Source organism: Geospiza fortis, unplaced genomic scaffold (assembly GCF_000277835.1).
Source record: "Geospiza fortis unplaced genomic scaffold, GeoFor_1.0 scaffold213, whole genome shotgun sequence".
NCBI lineage: Eukaryota > Metazoa > Chordata > Aves > Passeriformes > Thraupidae > Geospiza > Geospiza fortis.
The window spans coordinates 1-13,181 of record NW_005054399.1 but is presented as its reverse complement, the minus strand read 5'-3'; the positions used below and the strand labels follow the sequence as shown (position 1 = coordinate 13,181).

Genomic DNA, 13,181 nt, shown 5'->3' with positions numbered 1-13,181 from the left:
TGTTAATTACATTAGATTAACCTAAGGAAATGGAATCCAGTCAAAGCAACAAAGTCAAGCTTTACTCCACTGACTTTGCAGCTGCAGCTCCAGTCTGAGCCTTTGCTGTGGGACTTGGTTTCAATCAACTCTGCCAGCACCTGCCAGCCTGGGAGAGAGCATTTGAACAGATTCCTGTTCCAATAACCACCTGGGAGATGCCAGGGAAATGACCAGAGCAGCCTGGGCACAGCTCTCAGGTCACTGCTGTCCTGTGCATGAAGCTCCAGCTCTTGCTGCCCCACCTAGGTGGGGAAGAAGGACTGAAATGGCTTTTTCCAGCTCTGAACCAACTACAGCTCCCAATAAGGCTGCCATGACATAAACTACCTTCTTCTGGGTTTTATTTTTCTATTTAATTTGTGTAAATAAAATTATTGATTCTCCCAAATCATTACATATTGTCCCTGAAGTCAAAAAAGTGCATTATCATCCTTCCTTTCAGACAGTAATTTTTAGGAAGATTTTGAATTATTTTCTCATCTTTTCCCTGAAATATTGATCCCTTACTAATGATGAACCAGCATTGAAGCTTTGAATTAATTTCAGTGTTTTCCCTATTAGAAGAGAGGAGCAGAAAAAAGTTACCATAAAAATGGATGATAAAACCACCTTTCAAAGAACTGCTGCAAAAAACTGTCCTTTATCTCTCTGCTGTGCACAGGGAAAGACATCTGGGATTAAATACCCTTGGAAACCTTTCAGTATTTCTGATTCCTCTGTAAATGGAATCACAAAAACTTCACAAAAAGCTTCACTAAGAGCAATCCCTTTGCCTTTCCTTCCTCAGGGTAAGAATCCTGACACATTTGGACTTTGGGATCACTGGGGCCAGGTTTGTGCCCTCATCAGTGCCAGGGGATTTACAGCTGCACATCCAGGCCCCATTTCTGCACAGAGTTCTTGGAAAATCAGAGAAATCTGGGTTTTTCCCCATCACAGATTTGAAAAAGGCTCTGCAGAAATGTCTCTTTTCTCCTACAGGAATTTACTGCTGTTCCTCACAGGCACAGTGAGGACACAGCCCTGAACTGTGCCAGTGTCACACTCAGGAGGGGATTTTGGGGGTGTCCTGTGCCGATGTCACCCTCAGGAGGGGATTTTGGGGGTGTCCTGTGCCTGTGTCACCCTCAGGAGGGGATTTTGGGGGTGTCCTGTGCCGATGCCACAGCGCCCGAGCTCTGAGGGGAGCCCAGAGCGGCTGTGGAGCCTCCCTCCCTCACCGGCCATATTCCAGAGCAGCCCTGTGCTGTGCTCTGGGACGGCCCTGAGCAGGGAGGCTGAACCCACGCCCCACATTCCCTTCCAGCCTGACCCCTTCGGGATTTTGGGATTCTGGGACTGAGGGCAATACTCACCGGTGGGGAACCCCGTGAGGGCGGAACCCCTGGTTGGCATTGCCGCTCCCCGGCCGGGCTGCACAGTCGGGAGGACAAGTGAGGGCAGCTGCTCTTCCACAGCCACTTCCGGTTGGCGTCACGGGGAGAGGAGTTCGGGCGGAAGCGGCCCGGGCCCACTTCCGGCGGTGGCCATGGTGACGGCGGCGGCCAGGTGGGCACAGAGGGGACAGGAGGGGACAGGGAGGGACAGGAGGGACAGCCGGGAGGGCCCGGGGGGCTGCGAGGCTCAGGGGAATGCGGGAGAGCTTGGGGGAAGGCGGCGCTGGGGCGGGCAGGGACGCCCGGCGCTCTCCGGGACAGAGTTCACCGCTGGTGCCGACATTAAAAACCCAATTACAGATAAATTAAAAACCCAGGTACAGATAAACCAGGGACAGGCGGCCGTCATGGCCTCACCTCATGGAGGTTTAGATGGTTCTTGATTTGGTAAATGTCCGCAAAACGCTTTATTTGGAACAACGAATGTTTGAGTTTTCTGATCAGGCCGCCTTTGTTTCTGTCCCGAACACCAACGGAGGAATTCCGTGTGGGTGGAATTACACTTTGGAATTACACTTTGTACTGAGTAAAAGGGACAGGAAGATAAGAGAAAACGATTTCATAGAATCCTAGGCTGGCTCGGGCTGAAAGAACCTTAAATCCCATCTCGTTCCACCCCTGCCAGCACCTTCCACTAGAGCAGGTGGGATTCCAGGTAATTCCTCAAGTCCGGGCTGGTTTCTGGGTGCTGCAAACACATTTTTTCCCTTTTTGCTGCCCCGTGGGTTGAAGAACTCAGGCAGGATGCACTGAAGGACTGCGGAGATCCAGCAGCAATCTGGATCTGGCTGGCTTTGGGAATTCCAGCTTTCTTTGGGAATTCCAGCTGGGTTGTGCTCTCCTCCTGCTCCGTGTTTGGATGAGGAGCTCTGCATTCCTCCTGAGCCGCTTTTTCTGCTTTCAGCCTTGGAGCTCCCTCTGTGTTGTCCGTGTGGGGGTTGAATTCCCCGTGCCCTGCAAAGGTCAGGGCTGTGTTCCCTGGGTTTGTTTTTAGAGGCAGCCCGGGCTGGGCTGGCATTGGACACTTGCTTGGATCGCTGCCAGTTCCACATTTAACTCGGGGCTGTCCTGAGGCAGCACCGAGGCAGCTCCAGCTCAGAGCCACTGTTGGTGAGCCCCTTCCTTTCTCAGGTAGGACCTTGTGCTTTCTTCACACTAAAGCCCTCACTCAAGCCCACGGGGGCTGTGCTTTTTTCCTTAGGAAAATCAGATTTTTTTCCCCTTCCTTTTATCCCCCCAGCTGTTGGGTTTGGGGTTGCAGCCTCCCAGCTGGTGCCACTTGTCACCTAAAGGACAGTGTGATTCTGGGAGCCTGGAGCTGCACAATCAGCTTTGGGGAAGCTTCCAGGGGTTTGGTTCTTTAGGATCTGGTCTCATCTTTGCATCCTTGACCTTATTAATGAATAATGAATGTTCCTTGTTCCTTCAGAAACCATTGTCCTGACTTTTACAAGAGAACACCCAGTTTTGTTTTAAGGGGAAAGTTCCGGGTTTATTTTTAATTAGATAAATGTGATTTATTCTATGGGAATAAATCACATTTATCCAATAAGTGGATAAATGTGATTTAAAAAGTTTCAAAAAAAGTTTCCTATCACCTGTATTTGCTGACATTATCAGTGTTCTTCTTTCTGCTCTCTGGTAACCTGCATGTTCCAATCCTGCCCTTTGGGATGGAGAATTGGGAATTCCAGGGCTTGGTTTGCAGTTAATGAGCAGAGGCTTCTCCCAGGCTGAAAGCCTGGTGTAAGAAACATTACCTGTTAAAAACAGAGGGGTTTTTTCAGCCTCAATACCCAAATTACTGACCTGAGGTGATGCTGGGGTCTCAGAGCTCAGAGCAGGAGGCCTGGGATGGTCAGTGCATCTCAGATGAGCTGTGACCCCCACGTGTCCCCCACCCTCACCCCCATTTTCAATGTGGCACAGCATTTTCTGCTCTGGGCTGCCTTTGGCTGCTTCAGTGTCACCTAAAGTTGGGGTTGTGATAGAAGCACAAAATCAAAGCAAAACTTGTTGCTGGAGGTCTGAAGTGCTACAGAAGTTCTTCTGTCCCAAATGATTTACTCAGCTGGGTTGTCCTCTCTCTCAAGTCTGACTGAACTGAGATTTTCTTTGTTTGGGTTTTTTTTTAAGAGGCCATTTGAGCACCTTGGAAGAAGGCACTGCATCTGCATGGCCCCAAAAATATACATTATATATAATATTAATTATATAATATTATTAATAATTCTATAAGATTAACAATATACAACCAATAATATAATACAGATAATATATAATTAATAACATAAAATAATATTAATATAGTATATAATAAAGATGTTATATCCATATAATGTATTAATAATAATATATTTGTATATTATTATATATAATATATACTTAATATATAATTAATATATATTATATCTATATATCTATATATCTATATATCTACATATCTATATCTATCTATATCTATCTATCTATCTATCTATCTATCTATCTATCTATCTATCTATCTATCTATCTATCTATCTATCTATCTATCTATCTATCTATCTATCTATCTATCTATCTATCTATCTATCTATCTATCTATCTATCTATCTATCTATCTATCTATCTATCTATCTATCTATCTATCTATCTATCTATCTATCTATCTATCTATCTATCTATCTATCTATCTATCTATCTAATATATATAAAGGGATTTACGTCTCTGATTGGCAACTCCTTGTCCCTCTGGCTCCTCTCCTTCTCTTCCCATGCCATGTTTCCCCTCCCCAGAGCTGTTACCTGTTGGCTCAGGCTCCAGCTGGGAGCTGCCAGAGCAGGCTGCTGCTCCTGCCTGGGTTCTTGGTTTGCTGCAGCCCTCAGGCAGAGATGGACAATCTGCCCAGTTCCTGTGCATAACATGAGAAAAAGGAAAGAAATACAATAAAAGATTAGAAATGTTTTTCAGATCTCAGTGTGCTTTAGTTAGGGGAGGTGTCAGGAAAGGCCCCTCTTCTCAGTTACCTTTGCAGCTGCATTGAAACCACAGCAGGGCCAGATTTTTCCAGTGCCCCATGAAGCAAGTGCCAGTGCAGCTGTCAGCTCCCACTTGGGAAATAATGAAAGGGCCTGAACGTGGGCTGAGGGTTTTTTTCTGATTCCAGAATGTCCTGTAAGCCCAATGTCAGCACAGCACCTGCTGTCCCTGCCCACACTTTGTGCTGTGAATCTCAAGAGACTTTTGAGAGAGCAAAAAAGGGGAGTTGTAAAGAAGGCAGCTGCTGAGCATGAACCAGTCAGGAGAACCTTCTCATCCAGCCTGAAAATCCAGTGGCCTTGTGTCAAAACATCTCTTCCCCAGGAATTATTTCAGGGAAGATCCATTCTCTTATGTCAAATGAACTATCCCAGTCCCTGGCTGCAAACCAGTGCCAAACACACCCTGGGTGCACTCCCAGCACAGGGGTGCAGGAATAAGATGCTCTGCAGTGCCTGAGCTGAATCCTCCTTTGGGGTTTCTGCTTTCCCACTCTGGGCACACTCCCTGTGCCCTGGGCAGCTGCTGCTCTGGTGTTTCCCTGCATGATCCACACTGCATCCCACCAGGAAGGACTTGAGACACACAGAAATCACTTTGGGAATGGGAAGCTCCAAAGCACCCCAAGATTTGTTTTCTACCTTGGTGGTTTTGTTTTTAGACCTTGCCAAGTGTATTTAGAGCTGCCTTTATGTGTTATTTTATTGTGTTCCAGCTGTACCCCCAGAAATAGTTATTTTATTCAGTTCACTATTATTTCAGCAAGCTGTTCACTGAGCAACTATTTGAGGAATTCTCTCCAAGCCCCTGATGGGTATCTGGAAGAGCCTGACATTTTCCACATTAGCTCTGTTCCATGGCATGCAGAGCCTCTGCCATCCCCTCAGTGACACTGGATTCTGCCTTGGCATTGTAGTTACCTCTTGTTTTCTCTTCTCATGCTCTCCTTTTGTTGGAAGGAGCACAAGTTGTGTGCCCAGAATTTCCCAGTAAAGGCCTGTCTTGCAGTTCACACTGCAAGAGTTCAAACTCTGCCTGCATGAGAAAGAAGAAGGGAAGGGAAAATACTCTGATGTGTGGTTCTGACTTCATGTGTGACCCAGAAGATTTCAGGAAGGGGTTGTAATTAACTTTACTCTTACACCAAGCTTTGATAAAAGCTCAGGGATATACAGAGGAAAAATCAGTGGCCTTTTCACAGGAGTCCCACTTGCTCTTTGGCCCTTAGGAAGCTGTCACATAAACTACTCTCTTGAAGGAATGGCTTAGCAAGGAGATTAGGGCTATGCCTTGGTATCAGAATCCAATCCCAGGATGAGATTTCAGTGTGTTAAGCAAATTACTGGCTCAGAGAGAAAACCTGGAGCCTCCAAAAGACAGACTGGCTTATATCCATCTGGGATAACACACAGTAACTGATCTCTGGCTTGTAGATACTCTGGTACTGGCTGTTCTAGAGAAATCTGAACAGTTTTATACAATCAGAAGAATGTGGAGAAATATCCCAGCCCTGAGGAACTTCCAGACAAGAGGGTGAATTTAGGGCAAAACATGGGAACAGCATCCCTGAACCCAAGTTTGTGATGGGACAGCTGACAGGATGCAATGCCAAGTGTCCTGCTGGGATGTTCACATTACTGTTTCAGTGCTTAAAATTGGGTACTGATGTGAACTTTCCAAAACCTAAAGGAAGGCATGAGAAAACATGGTGAAGATACAGAAGTACCTTGGTGGTTTATTGGTGGTCTAAGGCAGGGTTAAGAAAAACAATTTCAAAGTCATTTTCAGGCCTTTGCTCATTTTCCTCATGGTGAAATGATCTCTTTCCTCTCACCCTGTGGCTCTAGGAAGACAGCTGAGAAAGGGAAGCTGATGGATTTCACCAGCACTGTCATCATCCCGCTGCTCTTCGGCAGCCTGGGCATCTTCGCGCTGTTCCGGCTGCTGCAGTGGGTGCGGATGCGAACCTACCTGCAGGAGGCTGTGGTGGTGATCACAGGGGCCACCTCTGGCCTGGGGAAAGGTATGGACACACACAGCCCACCAAGGGCAGCACAGGCAGGGGCTGTGGCAGGAGCAGCTCTTGGAACAAAGGAATGAGCTGCGAGTTCCTGTTGATTGAGTTTTGAGAGACGTGGCTCCCACCTGACTCATAACCACTTGGTTTGAATCAACTCTGCCAGCATCTGCCAGCCTGGGAGAGACCATTCCTGTTCCAATAACCACCTGGGAGATGCCAGGGAAATGACCAGAGCAGCCTGGGCACAGCTCTCAGGTCACTGCTGTCCTGTGCATGAAGCTCCAGCTCTTGCTGCCCCACCTGGGTGGGGAAGAAGGACTGAAATGGCTTTTTCCAGCTCTGAACCAACTACAGCTGCCAGTAAGGCTGCCATTACATAAACTACCTTCTTCTGGGTTTTATTTTTCTATTTAATTTGTGTAAATAAAATTATTGATTCTTCCATATCATTACATATTGTCCCTGAAGTCAAAAAAGTGCATTATCATCCTTCCTTTCAGACAGCAATTTTGATTGATTCTTCTTGTAGATGTATATGCAAGGAAATCTCAACATTTGGTACAAAAAATTTAAATTACCTTCTATAAACTGGAGCTCATCAAAGCAAGGAATTAGATGCTGTTCTTGTGCTGTCAGGGGTCTTTTCCCTAAATCCTGAAAAAGCCAGGAAGTCAAATTGTTTCTGTGAAACCTCCCAGAAGTTGTGTTCTGCCTTCATGTACTTCCAGCTGCTCTGCCAAACTTTCCACTCCTTCTCCTTGTCCCTCACCCTCAAGTTAAGGTACAAATCCATCCACTCTAAAGTCAAACTCTTGGCATTATTAACACCAGGGAGTATTTTTTTCCAAATGAAACTTATGTTTCACTTCAGTGGCTACATTCTCTAATTCTGCTTTCTATAATTGCTTTAAAAGCTGCTTGAAGAGAAGACAAGGTGCTCTCTGCTATTAAGGCCTCTCATTAGGATGAGTACATTTCTAGAACAAATAGAGCTTTAATTGATGCTGCCTTTGCATGTGAGTTTGTCCCTAAGGACAGGGGTGTTCAGGAACTGGCCAAAGGAGATGAACTGGTTCTCTCTGAATGCCTCAACCAAAGAGTGGGAGTGGCAAAGGATCTTGTACTTCTCATCAAGAAGAGAGGAAATTAGTATTCCAGGAGAGACCTTCCAGCTGGAGCTCTCTGTGCTCTGGGGTGTAGAGACTTCCACCACTGTACTGTAAAGTTTCCTCCCTTTTTGACTCATTTGCAAGATCTTCTACAACTCCCCTTACTCCTAGTTATTAATACACCAGACCAGCTCTAATTACTGTGTGTTCATTGCCATCCACTGTCATCCCTTGTGCAAACAAGCAGTTTGTCCCTCTGACTCCCAGGGGGGACAGGGACATGCAATTAGGAGGACCATAGCCTGGCATCCCTTCTCCAGGCTTTTCCCCACGAAGAGAATCACCTTGATGAAGGCCTTACATCCCAGGCTCCCAGAACCTCTGGAGGTGTTCATTAAAACTGAAACTCCTAAGACCTGTGTTAGATGACACACACAGGGTAACTGTGGTCAAAAGTGAAGAGGCAAATGTGACCAGCTGAGGGGGAGGATGTGTGAAGAGCACACTAAGTGTCTAACCAGCACAGAATGTGTGAGCACAGCAGCTGCCTCATGTGTCTGTCACAGTCCCAGGAGAGGGGGACATGGCTGTGACCTCTCTGTCAGCCAGCCTGGCCACCACACAGCAGCAATGAAGCCGCCTCAGACCCTGCAGCAAACAGCACTTTGAGCTCTCCCCAGGGCTGATGTGGGTCTGTCCTTTGGCTGATATTCACATGCCTGCTTTTCTCTCTTCTTGCTTCTCCACAGAATGTGCCAAAGCTTTCCATGCAGCTGGCTCCAGGCTGGTGCTGTGTGGCAGAGACAGTGAGAAGCTGAAGGGGCTGGTGCAGGAGCTTTGTGCTGTCAAGAATCACCGCAAGAACGTGAGTGTGGCACCAGGACAGGCCCCTGGGCTCACCTGGCCTGGATTTCTGCTTGGGCTCTCACAGAACTTACAGAATTGTCTGTGAGTTGTTCTCTTGAGCAATAGGAAAAATACAGCTCTGTGGTTAGGGATGGATGCTGATATAGGAGTACACTGAGCTGGCTTGTCATTCCTTGTCAAAACCCCCAGAAAGAAGCCAGCTTGGCTAGAAATGGAAGTGAAAGCACATGAGGGCAGTGTCCTGACCCTTTACACCTGCACCTTATACACTGAATCTGGAAAATTTTATTTCTGCTTTTATTTTTTATGTCTATACTGGCTGACTGTGGCTAAGAAAGGTACTGGTGGCTTCTGCAGAAAACACATGGGTTAGGTTTTGCCTTTTTCAGATGCATTCCCTTTAATAAGAGAACAGGAAACTTTAGTACTTGAGGCAGATCTCCCCTGTCCCTTGGCTAGGCTCAGGGATAAGGAAGAGGCTACAGGAGCACAGCCTGTTTCTGCCATGAATTCCTGCCACATGGAACAGGGTCTGGATGGCCCTGCTCCTGTGCTTCCAGAGCTGGGGGATCCCAGAGCTGGCACACCCAGCACTGAACTGTATTTTGCTAACTTGAGTTTCTTCACAGCCACACGAGCCTCACACCGTGGTGTTTGACCTCTCAGACACCAAGGCTGTGGTGAATGCAGCTGAGGAGATCCTCAAGGCCTTGGGTCACGTGGACATCCTGATCAACAACGCTGGCATCAGCTTCAGAGGCACCATTGTGGACACAGGGCTGCACGTGGATAAGAAAGTGATGGAAACAAATTACTTTGGACCTATAGCCCTCACCAAAGGTACCTGTGACCCACAGGATTTGGCTGATGCCTCTGCAGACCAGCCCAGCTGAGCACAGCTTTGCTTGTGTTTGTCATTGTGCCTGGTTCAGCACAGGCTGAAGGGAGCTTTGGGGTTCTGGGCAGGCCTGAGGGCATGACTGTGTGGGAAATACCCCAGTGGAGATGATCCCTGCTTCCATCTCCTGATCCAGCCTGGCAGGGGCTTGGGAGGAGGTCCAGTTATCCTGTCTGCACTGACAGAACGTGGTGCGGGGTTCCAGTGGAGCTGCAGCTTTCCTGGGAAGCTTTGGTCCCACAGAAAGCTCAGCCTGGAGTGTATCAGCTGCAGGAAATGGGAAGATGTTCTGGTAGCTGGAAAAGCAAATCCTGCTGCCCACTGTGTGGGAGATCAGAGCCACCACAGCAACCCTTGTGCAGCCTCTGGCACAAGGAATCTCCTCCCAGGTGACCCTCCCAGGCAGACACAGCTTCAGTCAGAGGCATCCCAAGCACTGTCCCAGCCCCTGCACTGAAGAGGGAACTTGTAATTCCCTTCAGCATTTCTGAGTGCTCTGAAAGCTTTGATTCTTGACAGCAGCAATGGCAGGACTGTTGTCTGAATGGGTCTTTTCTGTCCTTTGCTAGCACTTCTCCCCTCCATGATCAAGAGGAGACAAGGCCACATTGTGGCCATCAGCAGCGTGCAAGGCAAAATAAGCATTCCTTTCAGATCTGCATGTAAGTACCTCCACAGAAGATGGGAAAGACATATTTGGGGCACCAGGCTGAATAAATACTTGGCTCCTGCTTCCACATTTAGCTCTTCATGGAATTGGCTGTGTGCAGGGAAGGCAGAGCTGTGCATCACCCTCAATGGGGTCACAAACCACTGACAGCCACTCTTAAATACAAAATCTTAGCCCTGTCCTAAAGTTGTTAAGGGATGGAGAATATGTTTTGAAAACAGCTTGATTGTCCTATCTTGAGTCACTGTAATTCCATAATTTTAAGGTATTTTGTCCTTGTCATTTGTCTGCATTATCTCCTCTAAGAAAGCAGGAATTTTTGGTTTCAATAAATTATGAAGTGCTGTAGTACAAACAATGCCAGAACAAAAGCCTAAACAATCTTGATCCAGCAAACTCTTCATGCTAAATCAGTTATGACAAGAAATATTGGTGGGATTACTGAAAAAAAAGCCCTTTAAAAGATGGATGAACTAAGAGGAGAGCATTTGGCACAGAAGCATCTGTAAATCACTGAAAGTGAACACCAGAAGTAGAGTGGTGATGGCATACAGTGGGTCAGGAATGATGCTGAGTGGAAGAGAGCCTGGAATGTCTGAGCCATGGGGTTTTGCAGGTGATGTGGGTCCAGTTGCTGCAGGAAGTGTGTTCTGAGGAGCTCCCAGGGTGCTTCACAGGGACCAGAGCCTGTGGATGTGGCAGCAGGAGCTCAGCCCTTGCCTGGATCCTTGCAGGGTCCTCAGCCTGTGCTGAGCTGGCTCTGGTGCTCCTGGTGTGGTGGTGGCAGCCACAGGCAGTGACCAAGCACAAGGAGTCACTCAGCCATTTCATGGGGGAAAATCCTGCCCTAGGCCACGCTTCCCTGCTGTTCCTGCCTGTGTGATCTGCTGTTCCCTTGTGCAGCCAAGCCCTGAACCTGCTCTGCACGTGCAGGGCAGCCAGCTCTGCCTTCCAAAGGCTTTGGGTCTCCTTTATCAGGAGTGGGAGGCAGCTTGGGCACACTCTGGAGTGCTCTGGCAGAGCTGTGATATTAAGCTCAGGATCCCAGCCAGTTTTGAACTTGAGTTTACATTTTGTCTTCCTAAATTGCCTCTGACTCCCACTACCTGTTGCTGCCATTCACTAAACAAAAACAAACGTAGAGGCTGGAGAACAGCTCTCGCTAAGGAGTGGCTGCATTGCAGTGAAAAATCCATTCAGAAAGTGAAAATTCCTTCAGCCCTGCTCCTCTCCTTGGTGCACAGTCCTTTTCCTGTTTTCCAGATGCTGCCTCTAAGCATGCTACCCAGGCCTTCTTTGACTGTCTGCGAGCAGAGGTGGAGCAGTATGACATTGAAGTGACAGTTGTGAGCCCTGGGTACATCCAGACCAACCTGTCCCTCAACGCTGTCACAGCGGATGGATCTCGCTATGGAGGTGAGATACCTCTCACTGCCCTTTCTAAAGCATCTCCATGTCATTATAAGGTGTGTTTGCAACACATGGCCTCTGGTGGGGACACAGGTTAGCCCTGAAGGATCAAAAACCAACTCTGGATGCAGGGTAGGAACAGCAAGCCCCAAAATTGAGCCTTTCCAGACAGCAACTCTTGCCTTCAGGGCCAGCCATGAGGAACACCTGCCTGTGCTCCCATACCCAGCTGGAGTGAGAGCCAGAGCAAGCAGCCATGTGCAGTTAGAGCACTCCTAGGAAAGGGGCTCAGTGGGGTTTACCTGCTGCTGCTGCTGGTGGTGCTCACTCAGCTTTCCCTTGGCAGTTATGGACAAGACCACGGCCGAGGGACAGACGGCGGCCGAGGTGGCTCAGGTGGTTCTCAACGCGGTGGGACAGAAGAAGAAGGAAGTGCTTGTGGCTGGCCTGACCCCCTGCCTGGCTGTCTACCTGAGGAACCTCTGCCCCAGGCTGTTCTTCACCTTAATGGCATCTAGAGCAAAAAAGGAGAGAAAAGCAAAGGGCTCTTAGAGCTCAGCTGCCCTGAGCAGGGAGAGGCTGAGCCCCTGCAGTCGGCTGGGACATCACTGGAGGTGCTCCTGCAGGAAAATCCTTTCTCAAAAAGCTGTTTACCACTGCATGGAGACTGGGAAGTGGTTTTCTCCACACTGCTGGAAGACAGCACCTAAACCTCAGCTGGAGAAGGACGGGTGCTTGGACAATGGGGGAGAGCTGAGGCTACAGGGAGGGCTCAGGGGAACACTGCAGCTGGGGAGGCCCCTGGCTGGGAGACTCCTCACCTCACTGCAGGCATGCTCAGCTTTACTGGCCTGCTACAAATAAAACCCACCTGTTCTGCCTTCACACGAGCAGCCCTTGGCTGTCCCCACCCCTGTGAAATACAGTCCTCAGCTGGGAGCTCTCGTGATCAGTGTCTCATTCCCACTCCTTCCAGTCTGATCCAGGACATGCTGCTTGCAGTGGGAAACTTCACAGCCTCTGCCTGTTAACGTGCCAAGTCAGCTGATAAATTAAGCTCAATCCAGTGCCACTTTTAAAGAAGTAACTGATGTACAATTTGGGTGTATTTGGCATCATTTTACCTGTCAGAATCATGCCCTACTAATGGACTGGGACAGTTCATTCTGCAGTGACAGCTCTGTGGATCCCAGCCCAAGGAATGCAGGGAAGCACTGAACAGGTAGAACAGCACAGAAGGGCAGCTGCTGCCAGGACACACTGCAGAGGTGACAGCAGCACACCTGGGCCACCTGCAGCTCAGAGCAGCTGTGATCCTGTGGATGCCAGGCACTCTCTGGCACTAGAGAAGAATCCATGTGTGTAAGTGCAGAGTGTAGCAGACAGACCCTTTGTTCTCATCTGCTTTAAAGCAATCACAGATGGTGATTAGGATCACACCCAGTGGGGAATGATACCTGCCTGTTCAGGTATCACTTCAGGGAGCCTGACAGCCTGAAGGGGTGCTGTGTTCTATTCCTCATCCCTTCTCCTCATGTGAGGGATAGCAGCACCACTAGGAAAAAGGAACTGCTGCACAGATAGAGGACGGAAATAATCTTATAATTGAAATAATCTCTACTAATAGGAACCAAGGCTCAGGCCTCTCCTGCCACCTCCATGCACTTGCCAGCATTTTCCATGTGTCCTGCCTGGGAGTGCACATCTGAT

At 48.3% G+C, this 13,181-nt stretch overlaps 1 protein-coding gene across 2 annotated transcripts; it reads left to right on the top strand.

The window, feature by feature from the left end:
- Window positions 1–1,532: 1,532 nt before the first annotated feature.
- DHRS7B (dehydrogenase/reductase 7B) lies at window positions 1,533–12,569 on the top strand. 2 transcript variants are annotated; one of them, XM_005425976.3, is made up of 7 exons: window positions 1,533–1,590; window positions 6,345–6,520; window positions 8,376–8,491; window positions 9,123–9,333; window positions 9,961–10,053; window positions 11,325–11,477; window positions 11,818–12,569. In XM_005425976.3, exons 1-7 carry the CDS (start codon window positions 1,571–1,573, stop codon window positions 12,021–12,023), a joined length of 975 nt encoding a protein of 324 aa, XP_005426033.1. In that variant the 5' UTR covers window positions 1,533–1,570; the 3' UTR covers window positions 12,024–12,569. The 2 variants fall into 2 exon arrangements, with proteins under 2 accessions (XP_005426033.1, XP_030916974.1); XM_031061114.1 differs by lacking the exon at window positions 1,533–1,590 and adding an exon at window positions 2,599–2,609.
- The last annotated feature ends 612 nt before the right edge of the window (window positions 12,570–13,181 follow it).

Coding starts and splice junctions, on each gene's coding strand:
- DHRS7B (XM_005425976.3), top strand. CDS start 1,571: ATGGTGACGGCGGCGGCCAG. Junction 9,334..9,960: donor ACCTATAGCCCTCACCAAAG/GTACCTGTGACC, acceptor GTCCTTTGCTAG/CACTTCTCCCCTCCATGATC. Junction 10,054..11,324: donor CATTCCTTTCAGATCTGCAT/GTAAGTACCTCC, acceptor CCTGTTTTCCAG/ATGCTGCCTCTAAGCATGCT.